Source organism: Lotus japonicus, chromosome 3 (assembly GCF_012489685.1).
Source record: "Lotus japonicus ecotype B-129 chromosome 3, LjGifu_v1.2".
Lineage (NCBI taxonomy): Eukaryota > Viridiplantae > Streptophyta > Magnoliopsida > Fabales > Fabaceae > Lotus > Lotus japonicus.
The window spans coordinates 30,384,155-30,408,114 of NC_080043.1; the positions used below are offsets into that span (position 1 = coordinate 30,384,155).

General features: G+C 33.4%; 2 protein-coding genes across 3 annotated transcripts; one reads left to right on the forward strand and one right to left on the reverse strand.

The window, feature by feature from the left end:
* The first annotated feature begins 8,138 nt into the window (after window positions 1-8,138).
* On the forward strand, window positions 8,139-9,258 carry LOC130748965 (uncharacterized). The gene is made up of 2 exons (XM_057602220.1): window positions 8,139-8,493; window positions 8,752-9,258. The coding sequence occupies exons 1-2, from the start codon at window positions 8,374-8,376 to the stop codon at window positions 9,031-9,033; spliced, it is 402 nt and encodes a 133-aa protein (XP_057458203.1). The 5' UTR covers window positions 8,139-8,373; the 3' UTR covers window positions 9,034-9,258.
* Window positions 9,259-17,097: 7,839 nt separating this feature from the next.
* Window positions 17,098-22,212, reverse strand: LOC130749182 (spindle and kinetochore-associated protein 1 homolog). 2 transcript variants are annotated; one of them, XM_057602496.1, is made up of 9 exons: window positions 21,910-22,206; window positions 21,708-21,832; window positions 21,297-21,409; window positions 21,112-21,193; window positions 20,448-20,515; window positions 19,885-19,990; window positions 19,766-19,795; window positions 19,549-19,662; window positions 17,098-17,493 (listed from the first exon to the last, which is right to left on the reverse strand). In XM_057602496.1, exons 1-9 carry the CDS (start codon window positions 22,004-22,006, stop codon window positions 17,473-17,475), a joined length of 756 nt encoding a protein of 251 aa, XP_057458479.1. In that variant the 5' UTR covers window positions 22,007-22,206; the 3' UTR covers window positions 17,098-17,472. The 2 variants fall into 2 exon arrangements, with proteins under 2 accessions (XP_057458479.1, XP_057458478.1); XM_057602495.1 differs by lacking the exon at window positions 17,098-17,493 and adding an exon at window positions 17,542-17,947 and having other exon boundaries at window positions 21,910-22,212.
* Window positions 22,213-23,960: the final 1,748 nt, after the last annotated feature.

Consider the following 23,960-nt stretch of genomic DNA (forward strand, 5'->3'; position numbering starts at 1 on the left):
TATGGTCTAACCCACTGAGTGTCTGATAAAAAATCAACCTGTTACAATGCTTCCAAAGGACATAGATGAAGTAAAATAAAGTAGCACAAGAAAATGAGGGTTTGAATTGTGTTCGTGTAAAACTTGTGTTTTCAAACGATGATAAGTTTATAAAGCGTTTTGTAGTCGTTTGGTGCAGCAAATATAAGTATAAAATAATAATCGATAAGAACACAACAATATATCCTGGTTCACCCACAAACGATGGAGCTACGTCATGTCCTTGGCTTAACCAAGATTTCCACCAAGAAAGTATCAAAAAATTTCCTACACCAAGTATTAGACATGACTTCTCCCAACAACAAGTACTCACTCCGGTCCTATTTATAAGCAAAAAAAAAAAATTCACATAGTTTAAGAAATGTAGTTAAACTAGATAAAATGCATTAAATTTGTCTTGAATCAAAATAAACTTCCAAAATTACCCTTTGTTATTAGTGTTGGAAAGTGGGAAAGCGAGAATAATTAATGAGACACATTTTACAAGTTAGAATTAATAACAACATCATTGGAAAAAATTAATTAATATAGCTCAAACTTTCATTTGGTTCTTGTAAAAAGGACTAAAATTTTTCTTCTCTTTCATGCTTATAAATAGGACCGGAGGGAGTATTAGACAGGACTCCTACCAACCAAATATTCTACTTGACTTCTCATAACCAAGTATTTTCAGGACTCCTCCTTCACCAAGTATTAAACATGACTTCTCCTAAGATCTTTTTCAAGATCTATTGGTTCTACAAGGTTCTCTTCTCAAAAGAGTGATATTAGAAATTTCTTAGCTCAGAAACTACAAAGTATTGAATAAGATTTGACTCTATGAAGTAGTTTGTGTTCTAAATCTAAAGAGAGTTGGATAAGAGGATTTGACTCTTGGGTATGTTACTCTCTTTGAAGCAGAAGATATCAAAAGGGATTTGACTCTCAAGCTTGATTTGAATTGTTGCTTCAATCTGAATTTGATCGTTTAAAATGATTCAATAAAGAGTCGATCCTTTTAAAGTCCTTGATCTTCTGTGAGAATGGTTGTAGCCGTTGAAGCTTGTTCTTCATAAAGATTCTAGTCGTTGGATCAAAACGGTGCTTTTGTGTACTTATGTTAGGTGCATTAAATGCATGACATTGTTTGATGAAGACCTTTTGCCAAAAGAAGTAGTATGTCAGTTGGTAGGTAGTGTTTGCCTTGACTTCTATCTGTTGAAGAGCAAAAATTTCAATTTGATGGTGACAACATTATACTTGAGCTTTGGCCATTGAGCTTTGTCAGATCACGTGTTCTTCTCCTCTTTTAACTTCTTCTTCAAGTTTGTGTGAGAGCTTTTTGCGATTCAAAGATGACACTCATTCTTTAGACGATCTTGAACTATCGTTTGAATAAGCTGTTTAGTCTTGGACAACACATCTTGAACATAGACGTTAGGTCAAAGTGTTCATGAAATATGAAAATTTTAGTATTCAACTTATGCCCTTAAATTTTTTATCGCACAAATAGACAATATGATTTAACGTTTGAACTTAACAATAAAAACCCACGAACAACACTCGAACTACATCAGCTCCATTGCAAGATAGGAACTGTGCAATAAAATCAGCTATAAGACCAACACCATGACCACCCAAGCGTAACGACAAGGGGCTCGCGAATCAGAAATCTTAGGCCTTCTTGCAAAGTAAAAATTCATGAGCAACAATTTCAGCCTCCACAATACAAACAAGGCACAAGAGATCCATGTTCACTTTCTTTCCCGCAGCTTTGCCACCGCAGCTTTGCCACCACATATATAATGGCTCGACAGAGACGCTATGAAAGCTCCGTCTCGTGGGGATGAGCTTTGGACCTCCAAAGATTCGGCCAAGTAAAACTTGGAAACAATGAGTGGCCAGAAGATGAAGTTATAAGGGCTACTTCATTCTAAGTCAGAAACTCATAACCCGTCTTTAGAGAATATTGACCATCAGACTAGTCGGTTAGAAAACAATATCCTATGTAGAAAAGAGAGAAAGTGGTATGGAAATAATTAGTTTCATAACTGAGTTAGGAAAAAAATAATTTAGCACCCTCATACCCCACGAGTAAGAGTGTTTATCAGGCCAGAAACAAAGTGAACACTCCTTTCGAACAAAGATTGAACTCCCAATAATTTAATAGAAACAGACAAAATCTAGTTATCGTGCCAAACTCTAACTCAAGAGGCTTCCCCTATCTTCTTAAGGCATCCCTTTTTAAACATCCACTGCTTTAAATGATGCTAGACCAAACATAGATGGTCTTCTAGCCCTTTGAAGCTTCCCATGAGGAAAAATTAAGGAAGTAAAACGCCTTAAAAACTTGGCCAAACATAAAAGACTGGCGCTTTAAAAGCTGCCACGAGTTTTAAGCCAAAAGAGTATAATTAAATAACTTAAAACCACGAAAGCCAAGGCCTTCCTCACTCTTAGGAGCACAAAGCTTTGACCACTTCAACTAGTTCATCCTTCTCTTGCCCATGTCCTCACGCCAATAGAATGTACTAATTATTACCTCAATATCAAAACACAAACCCATCGGCAAAGGCAAGCAAGACATTACATAAGAAGGGATAGTCTGAACAAGTAATTTAATAAGCGTTGCCTGCCCTGCTCTAGATAGGAATTTCCCCTTCCAACCCTTGAGCTTCTTATAGAACGTTCATTGACAAAGTTGAAATCCAGAAACTAGGCATATTTCGGCTACAAGAAATTTGAGACTTGTTAAGGTTGACCTACTGGCCAAACGTCGGCTCAAAAGTAGACAAAATCTTCGAAACACACAACTTCCTAAACCGCAATCCTTGAAAAAATCACACTATCGTCTGTAAAAAGTGAGATATTACTGAAGATTTCCTTGCAATTATGATCTTTAGTGCATAGTCGAAGAAGCCATCGCCTTATGAAGCATCGTAGAGAAAATCTCCCCCACATAAAGTAAACATATCCGGGGAAAAAGGATAACTCTGACGCAAGCCTTATTGCGGTCTAAACTTATGTTGAGGCTGCCCATTCAACATAATAGAGAAATTCATGGTAGACACACACACTTCATATCCAAAGAAACCCATTCAAGGGGGAAATCCATTTGAACCAAAGTACTCTGCAGCAAAGGCCACTCCACTCTTTCGTAGCTTTTGACATATCAAGCTTTAGAGCCATCAAACGTTTTTGACCCATGATCTTCTTCTTCATGTAGTGGAAGCATCCAAATGCACTTAAAGTATTTATTTGTGATAAGTCGGCCAGTCACAAATGCACTCTATGCCTCACAAGTAATAACCGCAAGATTCACCTTCAATTTATTAGTCATCACCTTTATAATAATCTTGACCACCACATTGCAAAGGCTTATCGTTCGAAACTGAGAAGCATGGGAAGGCTCCTTAATCTCTATGACCAAAACAATAAGAGATTGATTACAAGAGGTTGGCGATAACATTCTATTCAATACCTGCATACGCAACTTGGAAATCTCTGAACCCCAATATTCCAGGAGCTCTGGTAAAACAATGATAAAATTAATGAGCGGAAGAATTTGCCTCTGCTTTTGAGAAACAAATTTTCAAGATGGAAAAAGTTGTTCATAAGCTTAATGTTAAAAATATAAAATAAGATGAAAGTGTTGGATCGTGTGATGCAACAAAATAATAATTATAATAAGACAATTAAATGATTAATAAAATATTATGATTGTTATTGTTGTTTGTTGTTGCATATATCTTCTAATTGTTATAAATATGTCAGGATGATTTTCACAACAACAATGTCAAATTCATGTTTTGATTGATAATTATTCAATTTCATCTCATGTTTGCTTTTCAATTGTTTCTCGAGTTGAATAGTTTTGACAGTAAAATACATATAAATGTTTTTATTTGTCCCATCCATCCTTATTGTGTTCTTTGAATTCGGTTATGTAGCTTTGCCACTTTATTATTGTGATTTCTCTATTCTTGTCTTCATTTTTGTGTATAAGAAATAAGAAATGAGGGCAAAGAATGGAAAAGTAACATTGATCAAAGGGCAAAACTACTAGAGCGAGCTCATAGTATACAATGATGATGCATGATACTCGGAGACTAATAGAAAACATGATATATATATATATATATATATAATGATCAATTTTTTTAGCTAGATAAACAACTAAAAAACAAACAAAAGAGATGGAGTCGGATAAATATCCATCCGATCATGAATTTGGTGTCCTTGTGTTTGAAAGTAAATTTTAGCGTCGGCTAGGTGTTAAAGTATCATCGACCTATATAACAGACCTTAGTATTTATGGTTTAGCATCAATTGTGGCCACATGTGTGTTGCGTTGGCTTAGAGTTGACTTGACTGACGCTGAATTGAAGCGTCAACCTAATACACGTAAAACTGTTAGCTTTGAGCCTTTTGTCGTCAATCTCGATACTACTAACCAACCATAGTCTTGGTTTTCATATCATCTATGTCAAATTTTGGCTGACTCAGTTTAACGTCGGTTTTTGCATTACATTTGTTGGTTTTTAGTCAACTCTAATTAACACTTTTTCTTATATCTTACTAGTATTGATCATGCCCCATGCACAGATGAAATAAGAGTACTTTGTCGGCATATATCAAATTTTTCATATTTTCTCTCTCGTTTTCTTTTTAAAATACGTATGTCACATATATTTTTTTTTCTAATCCTAGTTACATTCTAATTCGTTTTTTTCCCTAATTTGTTATGCTTTGAATCAATACATCAACATCATTTAAATCTTCCAGATATATATACGAAAACATAAAATACAAAATTTCAAGTTAATTTCCAAATCAATCATTTTAACATATTTGATATCAACTTTTTTATGAGATATTTGATATCATTTTGAACATAAGATATTACATTCAATTTTCGGAAAAAAAATTTCAGGGACTTATTTTCATACACCATACAATTTCAGGGACTTACATAGTATTTAAACCATAGTCATTAAGAAAAAGACTTTGTTAGCATATATCTTAATGATAGAAAAGTCACAAAGATTTTTATTAATTATTCTAATATCATTAAAACTCATTAAATGTCAAATTAATACAGTTGCCGCTGAGAGAGTTAACCCTACCATGATGTGGATGTTCCCGGCTTGAACAGGATTGCCTCCAAAGGAGGACACCTGTCTTACACCAAAAAATTAATACAGTAGTTATTTTCAAAAAAAATCACAATTGACTTTTGTTAATTATTCTAATGTCATTAATAATATTAAATCAAATATTAATACATTAATAATTTTTGAAAATATGGAATTATTTAATATTTAAATTACTAAAAAACAGAAAAAATATAAATATGATATCATTTACCTACTAATTATAGTATGAGAGATAAAACTTATGACGAAAGGTATGGAATGAAGAGCTGACTCTTGTCGGAGTTGCTGCTTTTTTGTTTCGAAAATAGTATATAGTATAGGATAAGATAATATGCTATTGTTGTATTATTAGGGAGAATTGATACAACTATTCCAAAATATTAAGATTAAAATATGACGTAATGTGAGCATGCAATCCGTTTAAATATTTTTGGAATGGATTGTAGGTATGAATTAAATTTGTATTGTTGTGCTTGTATATATTCAATTAAGATGAAATAGAAATATAAAATGCTTACTAATATAATCTTATAGATAGTGAAAGCAGAGATCACCGATCACCATTCTTCTCCTATGGTGGCGTACAGCTTTTTCACAGCCAAATATAGTGTACTTTCTAATTCTTGACCACAGTTTCTTTCACAACCTTCTGTACATTATTGACTTGGATAACGTTTTTCTTATTGTGTTAAGAAGTTAGTTTGAAATCTTGTTTGTGTTTTTAAGTGACTAAAGATCTAAAAAGTGTTCCAACTTTCGATAAACTTCCAATGGTTACTATAAAATATATATTGTAGTTTCTCTAGGACAAACTGAAAAAGGGGAAGGCAAAAAGGCAAGAAACAAGGGGGCACAAAAGCTATTCAAATATTTCTTGAGAGCCATGAACATAAGGACAGGGAATACAGAGCTCCTCGGTTGGACCAACCTGGGGGAGGCAGTGTATCCTTGATTTTGGTTCATGTTTCACTTTAGACATCCCCTCAATGAATCTATTGACATTTCCAGTTTTTTGACATTACTAGTTTAATTTAGCATCTAGATTGTACAAGTAGTACACTTTTTTGAAAATTTACAGTTTTAGCTAGGGTAAGTGGTAAATAGTGTTGTTATGGTGCGAGAGGTATCGCGCGCTACGGTTATTCAATGTGTGACTTCTTTATTTATTTTTATTCACACTTGAAAACGAATCCTCAAAAATCTCCCCATTAAGTGTCAGTTACCATTATATTATCATGCTTCTCTCAATAGGGTTGTTGTCAGCTATCAGCATTGTCATGAATATAATTTTATAACTAAATTGGTGAGGAGTAAGCCATAATAGTGAAAAACATTATTCATCTTTTAACCAAAACCTTAAGGTATCAGAGTTATTGTGGTTATTAGGGTCGTTACAATCGGCTCTGATACTAGTTGTGTTATGGTCTGAGGGGTATATCTCATGGTTATAGCATGAGAGGGAACACAGATATTTGCTTTTATAACCACATTAGATGAGGAGCAAGTCATATTAGTGAATTATTACATCACACCTTTCACCAAAAACCTTAATACAATGCGTGAATGATCATTTCACTTATAAACTACTGACATTCTCTTTTTATTTAATGTGAGACAACTTTGTTTATTTTTATTAACACTCAAAGAAATCTCAACAAAAAAGTGTTTTCTCTTAAAAAAAACAAATAGTGTTTTTGATTTCTTGAAGAAAAAATATTATTTTAAGAAAGTTGTAGTTGCAAGTTGCAACATATGAATTCTACTTTTTTATAATTTCATAGATCATTTAAACAAGTTTTTTTTTAAGTTGTAAACTTCAAATATGATTTATGGTTATTTTGTTTAGAGTCGTAAATTAAAGCCACAACTCTTGTTATTTTTTTTTTTGAAAAGAAGTCATCAAATATATTAGGTTCATAGTTATTTACCCGAATATTTATTAACAATTAAAATTATCATAAGTATATAATTTTTAAATATAATAATTTAAATTAATTAATTAAATTTAATTGATTTAATTCTTTTATTCAGTGATAATTAATTCTATACATGGTAATATGCAATAATTATTATATATATATATATATATATATATATATATATAAACGAATATAATATATGATAACAATGTTTCTTTTGATACAGAGTTCATGATGAATAGATATTAAGGAAATACTTGATAATGAATTAAGTTTAAGAATTAAAAATTCATTATTTAATAATATTTTACACAATTAAAGGTTTTATTTATAAAAAAAAATAAGAAAAACATTTATGATAGTATTAATCCTTAATGATAAAAAGAGAAAATATGTAAATCTAAATTAGTAAAAATATTTAATATTTGTATTAATTATAATTTAAGTTCAACATTTAAAATACACTTAATGGAATTTAATAGTATAAAAATTAAAATTATTTCAACTACTATTAATAGTAAATAAAATAAAACTGTTGGAAAGTTTAAATAATTTATTAAATAATGAATATAAATATAAATCGGATATATAAATAGAGATTAATTTCTATGCACTGACGGTGTAAAAAGTTTTACACATTCATTCAATCACATCCTTTTATTTCCTATTTTAAATATCATTAAATTCAAAATTAATTATGAGCCAGTAAAATTAAGAGATGTGATTGCATGATTGTGTAAAACTTATATACATTGTCGGTGCATAGAAATTAATCTCTCATAAACATACCATAGACATAAATATTAAATATATCTCTATTTTAATTGATACTAACTAAAAATAGAAAAACTAAATGCTATATTTAAACCTTATTTTTATTTCTATGAGATAAGATTAAGAGATATTAAAAAAAATTAAAATTTCGAGACTACTTCGGTAATTTTGGTGTTAAATTACACTAAGAATGTAAAGAAGCCCACTCTTTAGATGTAAAATCTCTATTTTGGACTCTCTTACATGTCAGAAGGGACAAAAGGGAGGAGGCCACCATCACTTCATTTTCTCTTTATCGCTTCTTTCATCACCCCTACAACTCCATGTTCTGAAAGAGAACCTCTTATTCTTCCTCAAGTTATTGCATTCAATGCACATTTATATGTCCTTGTCACGATACAAATAACTCTGCTACCACCACTAGCTAGTGCACTATATATCCAATCCCTGTGCAGATAAAGTTTTGCTCAAAATTTCAGACCAAATATCTCTCTCTCTCTATTATCATGTCAAGTACTGCATATCTTCTTCTTTTATTTCTATGCATCTCCTTGCATGCATGTAATGCCCGTCGTATCGGCCCTCTAGATAAGAAGATGGAGAAGAAGCACCACTTCTCTACCAAGGTTTGTTAATTGACAAGCATGCATCGATCAAAATATGTTAATTACATGTTGAAGTTAAATGATCTCAATTCTTTTACAGATAACATATTATTTGGATCAATTTTTCTTTCTTCAGAATTTATTCTGAAACTCAAAACAAACTCACATAAGCTTTTTGACGGAATTGATTATGGCTTCAGTGTCAATTGTAGAAAAGTCTTGAAAATGTACACATATTCTCAAGAATTGTATGTCTCACTAAGATTTCATTCTATGCAGAGTGATGAGAAAATTGAGTTTGATTCCTCTCCAAAACAGCTTAATGATGAAGGCAATGGAAACGTTGGGGCTCGTTTGGTTGCTGATTCTATGAAGCCAAAAAGCAGAAGAAGCACTCACCAGATAGTTCTCAAAGGAAAAGCATCAGGCTCCTTAAGAACTGAATCTCTTGCTTCAGTTTCCTGGCGAGTGCCTCATCACAAGAAGCATAGTCAGAAACAACTTGTTCAGTTTGACGTGGACTATGAACCACCAAAGACACATCCTCCTTCCCACAACTAAGCAACAATGTACCACCATATGATCCTACTTTGTTTGAGGATGTATAGTAGGTGAAGCCATGAAGGTTGGAAATTAAATAAAGAACAGCAATTGAGACAGGGCCTCTCAATCTAGGGTGAAATCTTTAGTTTTGTAAGCATATATAATGGCTGTTAAAACTTAAGCTATTTTAAATGTTCTTATATATATATATATATACTTTACATATATATACACCTGAGATATGTTCTGGCTAGAACATGCATATGTATCTCCATGTCAATTTAGGTATGGTTCTTTATATTTATAATTATAGGAAGAATTAATCAAGATTAGAATTTATATCTCACATGTTCTATATATTTGGTTTTCCTTTACTGACAACAATATCCTCACTCTTAGATTTGAGACTGAGTTAGTTTTAACTCAAATTTAATATGGTTTCTAGATCGTTAGAGATTGTTTGACCGACCAAGCTTCAAGCATCTCTATTTAGGTTGTTGATTGAGTACACGTTAATCTGAATCAGCCACCTGATTGGGAGAACGTCTAAATTCATCCCCTCACCTCATTACTAGGTTTCCCTGGTTTCCCTCCTCTCCCACATAATTGTGATTGCAAGATTGTCTCCTCCTCATGAATGCAATCACAAGATCCCCTCTCGCATTAATCACTTTTTAAGAGACTCTAACTATATAAATGAGCCCTCATCATAGTGTGTCTAAGCATGTTCAGTTAAGAATTCTTAAGGCAAAACAATATATAAGTTTGACTGACTTTGTTCTTAGTGTTTTGCCGTGAACAGTTTCATACCACATCTTAGATCTTGTATTTGATCACTCATAAATTGGCCACTCTCTTGTTTTGCAACTTCACGCTAAAAGTGTCTAACCGCGAACATGAAAAGATGCATATGTTAAAGTCTCACATTAACTACATATGTGATTAAGAAACCCTTAAAAGTTATAGAGCAACCCTCATCTTTAAATTAGCTTTTAAAAATATAGAACTGGGTCTAGTCTGAATTCTAGGACTCAATATTACTTCTCTTATCAGTAATGGCTGAATGAACATTTATGCTCCTCTCTCATTCCCTCCCGACTGAATTTTCCAATATTTTATATATAAAACAAGTTTAGTGTTTGATGAAGAGGTTCTTATAGCTGATTATTTTATATAAAACATGGAGATAGAGTCAGAGATGAGACTTATAAATGGTTTATCAGATATTCTGGGAAAGAATAATAAGTTTAGTGTTTGATGAAGAGGTTCTTATAAAGGGTTGTCTAAATGACCCATGATAAAGTTTGGGTTAAATAACCCATCATCCAATCACATTAGAGATAAGTGAGTTGGAATTTCTATATTTTATTTATTAATTTATTTCCAACTCATTTATCTCCAATATGATTGGATGATGGGTTATTTAACCCAAACTTTATCATGGGTCATTTTGGTATATACATATTGGATTTATTGTGATGTGCTGTCCATTGACTCTTTAGATACTGTTCAAATTGAAGCTTACGTTCTTGTATCATTGTCATGTGGTTTTCTATTTCTCCCCGAATGATAACTCAAGTGGTAAGAGCTAGAGACATAAGAGTTGAGTGAGATGAAGGGTGAAGCGTCTCAGGTTCAAACCCGGAGGAGAGCTTAATTTACTAACAATTCTAACAACTAACATTGGCCTATAAAAAAAATGTGGTTGCTATTTTTATTTAGTTGATATTTGAGAAGAAGTAACCCAAAAAATACAAGTTGATTCTGACTTGAGACGTTGGTGGTTGGTTGGTCTTTCATAAATGAGGGAAAATGATAGCAGTAGCAGTTGTAGGTCCCAAAATTTTCATGTTTGATGTCTGATGACCCCAAATCTTTTTCACACATGCATGGTTTTGGTTGATATGCTTCTTTTCTCTTTTTGTCCCTTGTTAATTCCTTAACAATAGTTCGAATGATATAAATGAAAAACAATTATTATACATTAATTAACACTCAAAACAGAACAGAGCATATCTACCCAACAATTTCAATGGACAACTTGCAGATAAGAAATTTTGAATAACTTTCAAAATTTGTCATTATATAGATAGGCACCAATGAAGTATTAAGTCTTTGTTATGAATTGAAAATATATTATTTGATTCATTTAATTATTAAGTGTAAGTTATTATAATGATTGATTATGCCTTACGACAACTTGTATGGCTGTAAGTGTAACTAGCTAGGTAGTCATGGTGTTCCGCATCTAACAAGGGACATCAGATGCAACAGTTTCAAGTATGTCTCCTATGAAAGCACATATATTATGGATTCAACTTGGATGAAACATAACATCCCAATGAAGACGAATTGGGATTGAGAAAAGGGGAAACTCTAAACCGGTGTCTTGGAACTAGGACGAGCATTCTAGCACACATTCAAGTCTTGAACAAGGCGACAACAAGTGAAAACAACCGGAAAGCAGCATTACCAATATCATGGAAGTAGTTTAATTTACTCTCCAAAATGCTAAACCGGTTTATTATTAATTTACGCTTTGACATTTTGATTATTTAATAGATGAAATTTTATTGTGTTTAACATACTACCAGAACATAATGTTATCTTAAACAAGGTCTAACTAAAATAGTTGAGCTCATTTAGCATTTAGCCCAGAGTTCGCTACGTGGGCGGTGCGCGTATGAAGAATGATTTGTTGTGATAGACCTACCTACTTAACGTGATTTCAAGCCTCAATGATTAGTCTCATGTCTCTCAGCTATGAGAATAGCTTGAAAAACTAAAAAAATAACATAATGGTATAATTTACGATAAGGTGTGGCGTGGTGGTTAGCTCACATCGTCTCTTAATCATGAGGTACGGTAAGAGGTTCGATCCTTATCTATGAGAATAAAACACATGGTCGGAGGTTCGGTCCTCATCCATAAGGATAAAACACAATTCACTATCATTTATTTATCGTTTAGTTCAAACACCTATGACAAGAAGATTAGTAGATGATTGATTTAAAGAAGAAAAAAGCATAATGATATAATTGATAAAATGACTAAGTAATGTTTCTTTAGTAAATGCATTAACAGATAAATAGGAACATCTTTCTCTCACAGAATGTACTAAAATAGAAATGGAAGTAGTGCTTAATTATGAGGCAATGTAGTACAAGCTTAAGCTATAAAGAGAGGGTGTGATATTCTCCGTGTGGCGAGGAAGAGAAAATTGCATAGTACATACCATATAATTCAATTCTAGATATTTCTCAAGAATTTGGATGGTATATCTAAATTGGATAGATACTCAACTGTTATGCATAGTAGAGATCATTGTTGGAGTTGTCTAATTGCTCCTAAAAAAGATTGGATTAAATTACCTTAGTCCTAGATTGACCAAATGATCATATTCAAAGATAAGGGGGTTAGGAATTACGCTTACTTAAATATCGTTGTGTTAGATGTGAATATTAGAGATTTAATTTATTTTAATTTAGAAATCTATATTTTTATTTTAAAGTCTATATTTATAGTATCTTTTATATTAGAATGTTATCTTTTATTCTAGTAGTATATCTTCTTTATTTCTTAGGGATTAAGTTATTGCTATTATGATTAAGTTATTGTAAATAGGAATACCTCCTTATGTTGTCTTGAATTAAATTATCTATATATATATATGTAAAGCTCACTTGAGCTATAAGTATTAAATGCATTAAATAATGAAGTTAAACAAATTTTTATTCAACTTTTTTTTTTAATTTTTAATTAGTAATTGTTAAACTTTTCAATTTCTCATATTTTAAATAAAATATTGATATTATTTAAATTTTAATTATTAATGAGGGAAATTTTTAAGTAATAATAATAATTGAAATTGACTAACTTTACACTAATAGCAATATTACATAGTTAATAGTAATTTTTTATACTTCTTTCTAATTGTAAAACTTTCTAATTTTTTATATATTAAAATTAAAATTAATTTAATAATAACTATTCATCATGAGTTGAGGAATTTAAAAAAAAAAACTTATTACTATTTTTTACACCACCTACTAAAATGTAAAAGTAAAAGTTACTTTGAACCTTTGTATTAACATTTTCATTTGTATTAAATAAATTATATTAAAATATTAAAAATGAATAAAACTGCCTAAGTCATTAGCTATTTAAACACCTACTAAAATGTATAATTAAATTGAAATTTTGTTATAAATACACCAAAAAAAAATTGTATTATATACATTAAACTAAACTAAAACCTGATCAATAATATTTTCAAATTAATTAGTTATTCAACAACCAACTAAATTTCATGTTTGTTATATAAGGTAAAATAGAACATGACAAAAGACTCCTGAAACATAACTCTTTAGTTCTCTAAAAATGTGTGGAAAAATAAAAACGAAACAAGACACTCTAATAAACAAAAACTTCACTTTTATTTCAGGTAGGGAGGTTAATACGAGTTAGTGTAATGATTTGATAAAATATTTAATTAGATACAAAAATATTTCAAAATATATATATTAGTCATAGTCATTTATTTTTTAATTTAATTCTCATAAAAAATTCATTAAATACATTAAGCAGTAAAATCTTCCTAGCTTTGTACTAAAATAAAGGAAGCAATAGAAAATTTCTTTGTAATTAATATATTAAATAATAAAATTAAAAACTGAAAAAAAAATTATTTTCAAGAGTAATTCAACTACCTAAATTGAATAATAATGGTCATAAACTTTAAAAATTGACTTGAATTTCGCATTAGGGAAAAATAACAAAAATTAAACTTGATTAATGACAAAATAATGTTATCAATAAATAATTTAGGTAAAATAGTTTAAATTTTAAAATGACGCTATAAGGTATTTACTATTAACTATAACGTAACGTTCAAAAAAATCTACAACGTATGTGTGTTTTATTTGAAGAAACAATCTCATTATAATTTTATGATCTTATTATATATTAGTAAAAATGATTTTGAGCACGCTTAATAGAGAAAAATAGTTATGACCGAAGTTCAATAAGTATAAATTTATTACATAATTCTTAATCTATTTAATTTATATCTTATTATAGTTGAAAAAGATGAAATTTCTTTATTTTTCACGATTTTAACATGTGTAAAAATGTTTGGGAAATTGTGATTACCCTTTCCAAAAAATGACTTTCTCCAAAAAAAGTACAAAAAATGGTAAAACAACTTTTTTAATGGCATTAAAAACTTATTGCTTAATCTTTTTTCTAAATGGACTGTATTATTTTTCACATTCTTAAATAAATAAATAATTAAATTTATAAAATGATCTAACATGTGTAAACCTGTTGGGGAAATTGTAATTGCCCTTTCCAAAAAATGACTTTCTCTGTAAAAAGTACAAAAAATGGTAAAACAACTTTTTCGATGACATTAAAAACTTATTGCTTAATCTTTTTTTCAAATGGACTGTATTATTTTTCACGTTATTAAATAAATAAATAATTAAATTTATAAAATGATCCAATGCTGATTATTAAATATTAATTATTAAATTTGAGCAATATTAATTATTTATAAAGAAAACTCCAATACTATTTATTGAAAAGTCTTTTTTCTCAAAATTATTGAAATAATGAACACAATTATTATTTTTTATTTTAAAATAAAAATTATTTTAATATTTATGTAATAATTTAAACTGTAATTATTATTATATAATGTTAAAAAATGTTGTAAATAAACCCGTGCAACGCACGGGTATAATACCTAGTTGAGTTGTAAAGGGAACCAACCTTATTGAAGAGGAATCAGCCTCTTGGTTCCAAGAGGAACCAGACTCTTAGTTCTTATTTATCTTTTATTTTCCAGTTTAATATCATAAAAATACTAAAAAAATGATCATTTATCTTCCTTTCTCTCTCTTTTCTCCACGTTAGGATTTTTGGATCCTAACAATTGGTCCGGCCTAACGGATTCAAAAATCCTTACGTGGAGAAACGGAAAAAAAAAAGAAGATAAATGATAATACTTTTGGTATTATTATGATATGATATGATATTAAACTGGAAAATAAAAGATAAATAAGAATTAAGAGGTTGGTTCCTATTGAATATGGCATGTTCCCTTTACAACTTCATAATTTAATCCTTGACTCTAACCTAAGGAGGGCACTCCTATTTATAATGACTTAATCCTAATAACAATAACTTAATCCCTAAGAAATAAAGAAGATATACTACTATAATAAAAGATAACATCCTAATATAAAAGATACTATAAAAATAGACTCTAAAATAAAAAGTTAGATTCCTAAATTAAAATAAACTAAATCCTAATATTCAGATCCTAACAATACTCCCCCTAAAATCAACCTTGTCCTCAAGGTTGGAAGTCGCATAGTAGATCCAATCTTCTCCTCCCGGGTCCCATTCTTAGTGGTAAACCGAGTGAAGCACCAGAACAACAAGTTTCCAAGTGTTCATATCCGGTGGCATTGGAGGAGGGCGCCTGGTAAACATATTGAGATCCCATAGCTTCATTTGCATTGAGGGCTCACCCCTCTGCGTTGTGTGGCCATCATTGTTCACAAAGTGCATTGTTAATTGTGTACCTAGATGTTTGGAAACGCTTACATTGCCAAACTTTTTAATCATAACAAACTTTTTAATCATAACAACATTCACAATCATTGACAACGAAGCAACTACCATAGAGATTGTGCTGATGTGAGGCATATTGGCAACATCTTCTTTGAGACCTTCTAGCGGCAATGTAGTATCTTGCTTGGACTCATTATAAATCTCAGAAGATTTCCTTTTCGGTGTGGGAAGGAGGAGGAAAAGAAATTTCATCAACCAATGGTTGTCCCTGACCAAGAAGAAATTCGACATCTCGTGCAAGTTATAAGGCGTGCGACACATTAGTAGGGCGTAAAGAGCGCACCTGATAACGAATATCGAGTTTGAGGCGAATCAGAAAATATCTCAACAACTAGACTTCAGAAAGATTATGCATTCGAACCACCAGAGCTTCAAATTCTCGCACAGAAGCGTCAACGATGCCACTCTGTCTAAGAAATTAGAGCCTCTCAATAATGGTACCAAAACGTCGAAGCAAGAGCGAGGTGAATGAATTCCAAGTAAGGTCCAGATTATTATAACAACAAAAATAAAACCAATGACTGGCTGCCCCATCCATGCTAACGAATGCCAATTGCACCTTATCTTGCTCCCGCAAACGGTGTTCCTTGAAGATTTTCTGGCCTCGAGCGATCCAAGACACCGGATCCACGCCATCAAACTTTGGAAACTTATGCTCAATAGCCCGCCATTCCTCCATTATGACAGAACCTGAACAAAAAGGGATGAATAGTACACGGTACTGGAGCGCGGTTACTGCAGCGATACTGTGCACAGCTACTGTAGCGTATTTTTTTTAAACAACGACGAGAAGTGACAGATCTGACAGCAGCAGTGAACAGTGGCCGGAAGTGGTGCTGTTGCGGTACAGGCTAAGAGGAAAGGCAGTGATGCGTGGCGGAATTCGATCTGGCAGGTCGGACCAATTGAATTGTTAGGATTCGAAAATCCTAACATGGAGAAACAAAAGAGAAAGGAAGATAAATGATAATATTTTTGGAATTTTTATGATATTAAACTGGAAAATAAAAAATAAATAAGAACTCAGATGTTGGTTTCTCTTCAATAGGATGGTTTGCTTTACAACTCAATAATTTAATCTATGACTCTAACTTAAGGAGAGTACACCTATTTATAATAACTTAATCCTAATAACAATAACTTGATCCCTAAAAAATAAAGAAGATATACTACTAAAATAAAAGATAACATCCTAATATAAAAAAAAAATATAAAGATAGACTCTAAAAGAAAAAGATAGATTTCTAAATTAAAATAAACTAAATCCCTTATATTCAGATCCTAACACATTGGTCCACCTAAGATTAGGGTGATTTAACACATATTTTTCCATGAGTCATTTAGAAAAGCCATTTTCAATTTTAGGGACTTCCCTTCCTGCAACTCCAAAAGAAAACGAACACGGCAACTCATTTGGCACATAATAACAAGTTCTATTTGGCTGGTGAAAAATGAGCTATTTTCAAGAAATAAACATTGGATGAAAAGGAAATTGTTGACCCATTAGATCATGGTTATGGATACCTTTTCTCAAGCTGATTAGTTAACCCAGCTGAATGCATGAACCTGCTCTGATTTGTCCTGCTTTACTTTAAAGAAATGTAATATATAGGACAGGTTCTAAAGGGATGAACTAAAATCTGTACATTTGTTCTTTGTCTTGCAAATTCAGTGATGTTTTATCTGTGGAGATTCAGTGTATATTTTGGCTTGTCTCTTTTAATGTACCATGGCCGTCATTGGTTGAGTATATTCACGGTTATTACTTACGTGTAGCAGTTCTTGATTCTTGTCATAGGGGCTAATGCTGGAAATAATTTATTCACACCCCAAATTGACCTACATACAAAGAGAGAAAAGAAGAGAGGGAAATAAGAGAATAAGATGTGAAATCACAAAGGGTGTTTAAATTATTAGGTAAATAAGTCATATCTTTGTCATTGTTAAGCCTTTGTTACATCACAGAATCACCATTTTCACCAAAAGAATTTTGTTTAACTACAACAGCCAATGAACCCACAAAAGACAACCTCAACTAAAGTTCACTACCTTATACTTCCACAAATAAAAGTTGCAGTGAGTTGAATGTGCTTAAAAGATAGAGATTCTAGCATTTCACTCTCAATCTTAAACCTATATATGACCCTTTTAAATTCTTCTTGTACACACATATCGGGGTGACTGGGTGAGAGAAATCTGAGATTAGTCAGGCTATCTAGTGAGGCTTTTGTAGAATGATGACACGATGATGTCCAACACGAGTCTCATTAATGCGGCCAAGGTGACGAAGAACCTGCACAACTCAAAAGATGACACAATCATGGAATTTCTTCAGTGTACAATTGACCATGCAGTAAGACAAGAATTTGATTTCCTTTAGATCCTTGACATAAAAATCAAATGGGAAAACCTCATACAACAATTATCAGAAATGACTTCTTCAACTCAAGATATAGATGGGGATGGTATTTGATCAAGGTTTGTGTAAGATACTAGATACCCGTACCAAACCTGCATTTAGGACAAAGACTTGCATCCAGTTTTTCCTTTTACCAAAAACTATTTTACTATTGAAATTAACTATTAAAAATCAATGAAACAAATCACATCTATTAAAAAGTGCAACATCTAACTCAATTCAAAAAATGTCTAAATATCTTTCAAATCCTAAAATTAAAATATAAACATAATAAACATTCTTTGCATATATGAAGCGAACTTACAAATTTTAGGCATAGACCCAAACTCATTTTATAGAAAAAATTCAAGAGGATGATTTGGAAGAAAAATGAAGCGCAATATGAGCTTTCTTAATGTAATACACCATTACCCTTAATGATTTGAATATATTTAAAACAAGAGGTGACCTGAGCAAGAGGACATCCACGGACCAAGAGGGACAGGAATGGATAAGGCACCTTGGGTGGTTAGGATTAGGTTGAAATTGTAACCACATAATGGGGCCATGCCCATGGATCTCAGAGTTGTTCCTTTGAGCAACATAAGTGGAGAAGGAAGTATGAACCAGGGGTTTTGGATCAGGATCAAGATTCAAGCATATAAACTGTGGTGTTGTCTAATATGGGTCGGTGAACAATGTGCCATCCTCAAACAGTTTGGGGTATTTTGGATTTTTTGTGACGTTTTAAATATTGTAAACAAATCTCTTTACTCCACATGGTATTCAGTCACTCCCCACCTCCCACCATCCGTGCCACCATCACCACCACCTCCAGCCACATCTTCCACCTCCCTCTTCCTAATAGATTAGGATTTTGGAGAGCAATCTAATGTCATGATGTTTGTTAAAGAGGACCACTGAGAATGGAGAATGATTTAGCACATCAAATCTTCTTCAGCTTTTTAAAATATGAATGGCAAAGAGAGACATAGAGAGCAGAAACATCAATTCATCAGAATGTTCACTAACACATTAGGCAGAGATATACTCTCCTTCTTGGTAACCTTTGATGAAGCCACAAAAACCTCAATTGAATGTAGCTCTGATAACATGTTGTATCCACTATATCATACCAGGAATAACCAGGAATCGTAAGCAATTACAAACTTCTAAAATTCAAAAAAAAGAAAAAGTATTGCAAACACCTAATTACATTGGTTGAATTCGTTTATCTTTACAGTAGAGTCTTCATTAGAAAGGAAGCTTCCTTTGGTTTTCCTTCAACCGTCTAACTCTATGTTAAAGGGGTAAGGCACTCTATGTAAAGGGAGTAAGGGGGTAAGGTGAACATGTAAATGGTAATGTGCTTGGTCATCCAGCATCACTACATCAGTTACTCATGACAATTCAGTTTGAAGCTTCAACTAATTTCACATGTTTACTCGAGCAAGTTTGACTTCACAAAATTACATTTGAGAAACAAGAATACTCACCGTCAATATTGCTTTTCCAGTGTTGTCAAGTTTCAGTGATGGTCCTTTTATGTCCACTTCAAGAAAAAAATGTTTTCCCTTGATCCCTTCCATGCCTGCAATATCTCTTATTTCCTGCATAATTAAGAGAAGATAACTGCCAACTTTTTCTTTTGGCACAAACCAATGGATAGGTACCCAAAAAAAAATTCTGTGAGAAAATAAAGATTTTACTCACCAGGGCTTTTTCCCAAAGATTTTCCGCCAACTTGATGAACAAGTAACAAAAAATGTGTCAAGAAATGGGCAAACTGTAATGAATGTAATCTACAATTGAAAAGAAAATTGTTGATTAACCTTCTTTTTGGGGGCTGTGATAAGTTGAGCATTCGCTTCAGCATAAGATGCCATATCAGTGATTGCTGCGTTCACCTTCTCTAGAGTAAGCCTACCTCTCATGTATCTGTAATATGAGACCTAGTGTTAGGCAGTGAAGTAGGCATAAAACATGAATAAAGATGAATTTCAGAATCAAAGAAAACTAACAATTGAAAATGTTAGGAAATAAATAAATAAGCAAGGAAGTTCCTGTTAGACTCCCATGACTGACTAAACTGTTTTCTTGAAAATGTCCCAATGATCAAAGTATGAACATTTCAAATGATACACATGCTTCAAGAGATTCTAATTTAAGAACCAAAAGTACAGGAAAAGGAAATGAACGAAAGTTACAAGGACATTACAACAAGGTAACCACTTCTCTAAAACCAATTGTTAAATGTTCTGTTCACAATATCAATTTATCTTCATTTCATATCATTAGATATGTTTTATGATGCATTTACATATGATCTAGCTAAATTCAGACTGACAATTTACACAGAAATATCTAATCAACAAAAGAATACATTGTTACTCACGATGACAAGGAATCTAGTTCACTTCCAGTAACATACCACATTGGCGGAGCACCACGACCTTTTTTCTCCTAAAAATGATAACAAGAAAAATGAGACCTCAATTAGTCAATTTGACAATGTTTCTATAATGGTAAGAAAATGATTCAATTTAATTGAGACTAGGGTAACAGATTCTCAACTAGATTATAGATTGAAAATGACCTAAGAAGAAAAAAAATGAGAGAAAAAAAAGAATGCAAGACAGCAGATAAGTTCTAAACTATTAGCCACTTGTTATTATTTAAATACTGATTTTTGGGAAGCGCTGTGAGGATTGAAGCGAGAGAAAGCATATGTGAGCCTAATCCAGTTATTTAAAACAAAAAAGTATCAGCATCATTAAAAAAAAGAATTAGGAAAACTTTTCCATGGCTCTTCCTAAGTGATGCCCTCTCATAATTGACCAATAAGTGATTGCTTAGAGTGATAAATGTCATGTCATGAGATATTATGATTAGTTTTGAAGTTTACATTCCGGTGGTTTGAGGATGTGGAAGAGCTCCCCAGAAAATTAATAGTGACTAAGCTACCTAGGCTTTGAGTCTCGAAAATAGAGGAACACAGACCATGATAAGTGTGAAACTAGATAATGTTTGCACTTTGCACCAAAACATATTTCACTTACCTTAGGTAATGCTGCAGGCTCTTCATCAAGTTTCAGAGCCTCAAATGATCCAGAGACTTGTCCAGAAAATTCAGGAAACAAACTGAGGAATAACAGCAATTAGGTAACTACTCAAGCTGCGAATTATCTCTGAAATCTCATTAAACCAAAGCACATAACAGGATCAAAGAAAAAAAAGTAATCACCATCTACTAGTTTCCAAATTTGAAATTGCCATTTTATCAGGCATTTGGTATGGAACATGCAGAGACATATTCTGCAGTTTCTTTTGCTGCCGCAGCGATGCATCAATCAGCTTCTACAGTACGTCAAAAAACCAAATTCAAGGGTCATCAATTGAAAATTAACAGTTCACTAAACCAACCATTTCCAAAAAAAAAAAACCCCTCTTCAGCAAAATGGTAACTTCTACTAATATCTGATCATAGTTTGCATCTTTTCATGGAATTCAACAAGAACCAATGTTAAGCATCGATTACTGAATACGACAACAACAAAATGGTGCAAATTGGAAGAATTTGGGGAAAAAAATCAGAAACCCTATTTCCGAAATCATTCATTGAACACAAAAAGAACAAAGAGAGTTAGTGTTATGCCTTGGTTTTGGGAATGGCTTCTGTCTCTTCACGCAAACGGTCCTTGATGGCTTGCACCTGAAGCTCCATGGAAGTCACAGCCGCATCCACCGCCGAGAGATCGGCGATGCTGCTCGCCGGGTACACTGCAAAAAGCACGTGCAAATTCGTCAATGAAATCTTCAACACACAGATTATATAGAGAGAAATTGAGAGTGTTCACTGTTTCTCGCTATGACGAGTTCTTGAAGCTGTGAAATGCGAGCATTGAAGGAAGTTATCAATGAATCCAACGATGATCCTGCGTTCTTCACGTTCATGTTTACTGTATCGTTCTCTGAAATTGAACTCGGTTCGTGAACCACTTCGTTGTTTGTTTCAGATTTGAATTGAGAGAGACAATGGTATTGCAGTTTCGGCGGCAATGCTAAGTTGAATTTGAAGAAGAAAAAGGAAGGAAAGGTCGAAATTGAAATGATTTTCGGTTGCCGGAAAGAAAGAAGTGGGGGAAAAGTAAAAACAATAGGGCTTAACTTAAAAGCACTTTTGCTCCCTCACGTTTCACCTTTGTTCAAGAGTGGTCACTAAACTATTTTTATAGCATTCCTCGTCCCCACGTTTGCTCCCGTTACTACAGTTGGTCCTTGGGCTCTTTTCCGTCAAAATTTGGACGGATCACTCCTACGTGGAATTCTTATTTTATTTACTTTATTTAATTGATAAATCTAATATTTAATTAAAAATAAAAAATCTAACCTCTCCATCCTTTCTAGAACCTTCATCATCTACAACTCCCCACCCACAACCACCATCCTCGGCAATTTCTCACTCACCACCACCCAAACCTTCAACTTTAAACCCTAACTTCGCAGCCCACCACCATCAACTTCGTGTTCACTATCACCCACACACGTGCGTTGTAACACCCCGATTTCGGAGGCGTCACTTTAGTAACCAAAAGAAATACTTAAGCGGAAAAAACGTGAATTATTTTTTTTCGACAATATAACTAAAGACAGAAAGCAATAAACTTCCCAACAAAAGATAAAAGAAACTACTATACAACTATATATACATGCCTCGCTAAATACAACCACGTCACGAGTAACCTCCAGTGACGGGTGACAGAAAGAGAGTAACGCCCGAAGGCAATATGTACAGTCCAAGGTAAAAATACTGTGTCCGCAACACTAAACCTCAAAATCTGAGAACAAGTTGGCCCAGCGGCCTAAGAAAAGACCCCCTAAATCCAACCAGCTCTCTGTGATCTCCATAGGAAACCACACAAAAAGCTACCGGTAGGAAACTACCCTGTCCCCAAAACTGAAGCATGACGGTCAGAGCATCGACACTACTCCTACACTAATCCCTACCCGAGGAGCCCACACTAGCACTCGATCCTACATGCTAGCGCGGTCGTCATCCGAATCTGCATCCAGGACGACTAAGTCGACATACTCAACACTGCCCTCTCTGTCCACCCTAATGCGCTCCTGCACTGGCCTCTCGGGCTCGGGGCCCGGAACGAGATCCGCGACGACAGCAGCAGCAGTAGACGGACTAGACTCCGTCGAAGCCCCACCTACTGGCACCTCCTCAGAGGGGTCCTCATCATCCGAAGGGGATGGTGGCGGTGGAGGTCCTCCCAAGCCGGGTCCACAGTGTACACCTGGAGGCAGGTTGAAGCTCACTATGTGCCTCCTCATCACCCCCTCCGTCAAGCGTCCGAATCGGTCGACACGGTCCTCCATGACCCGACCGGTGTAGGTCGCACGGTGGCCCTCGGGATCGACCACCCATGCACCTGGGTCGTCTTGATCAAGCATCTCGTACCTGGTCCCCCCCGAGGGGCTGACCATGGTAAACCAATCCCCCATACTCATCTGACAAATGGCGTAGTCCGCCCAAACACACACAGCAGACGCGAGGGTCAACTCCAAAGAATTATATAATTAATAAAACCAGATATAATTATAGGATAATAAATACTTGCCTCTCAGGCTTATAAGTTTTGGGATAGCTTCCTAGGGTTGCATGTATCACAATGAATATAAAGAACCATAAAAACAAGTAGCATGCCTCAAAAATAGGATAAACAGTTACCAATCACACTCAGCAACTAAGTCAGCATGTATGTTGCATGAAATGCAATGCTGGGTAACAAAATGCATTCCGGAAGAAGGATGGACACCATCGAGTCAGCCCTAACACCGGCCAAAGTGGGACCATTCCGCTCGGGCGTCTCTTACACCACACAAAAGTAGTCAGATCAGC

Excerpts from the sequence above, each read along its gene's own strand:
- LOC130748965 (XM_057602220.1), top strand. The coding sequence starts at position 8,374 with ATGTCAAGTACTGCATATCTTCTTCTTTTATTTCTATGCATCTCCTTG. Across the intron at positions 8,494-8,751 it reads AGCACCACTTCTCTACCAAG|AGTGATGAGAAAATTGAGTT; the intron begins GTTTGTTAATTG and ends CATTCTATGCAG.
- LOC130749182 (XM_057602495.1), bottom strand. The coding sequence starts at position 22,006 with ATGAACGTGAAGAACGCAGGATCATCGTTGGATTCATTGATAACTTCC. Across the intron at positions 21,194-21,296 it reads AATTTGGAAACTAGTAGATG|TTTGTTTCCTGAATTTTCTG; the intron begins GTGATTACTTTT and ends GTTATTCCTCAG. Across the intron at positions 19,663-19,765 it reads ATCTTTGGGAAAAAGCCCTG|GAAATAAGAGATATTGCAGG; the intron begins GTGAGTAAAATC and ends TTAATTATGCAG.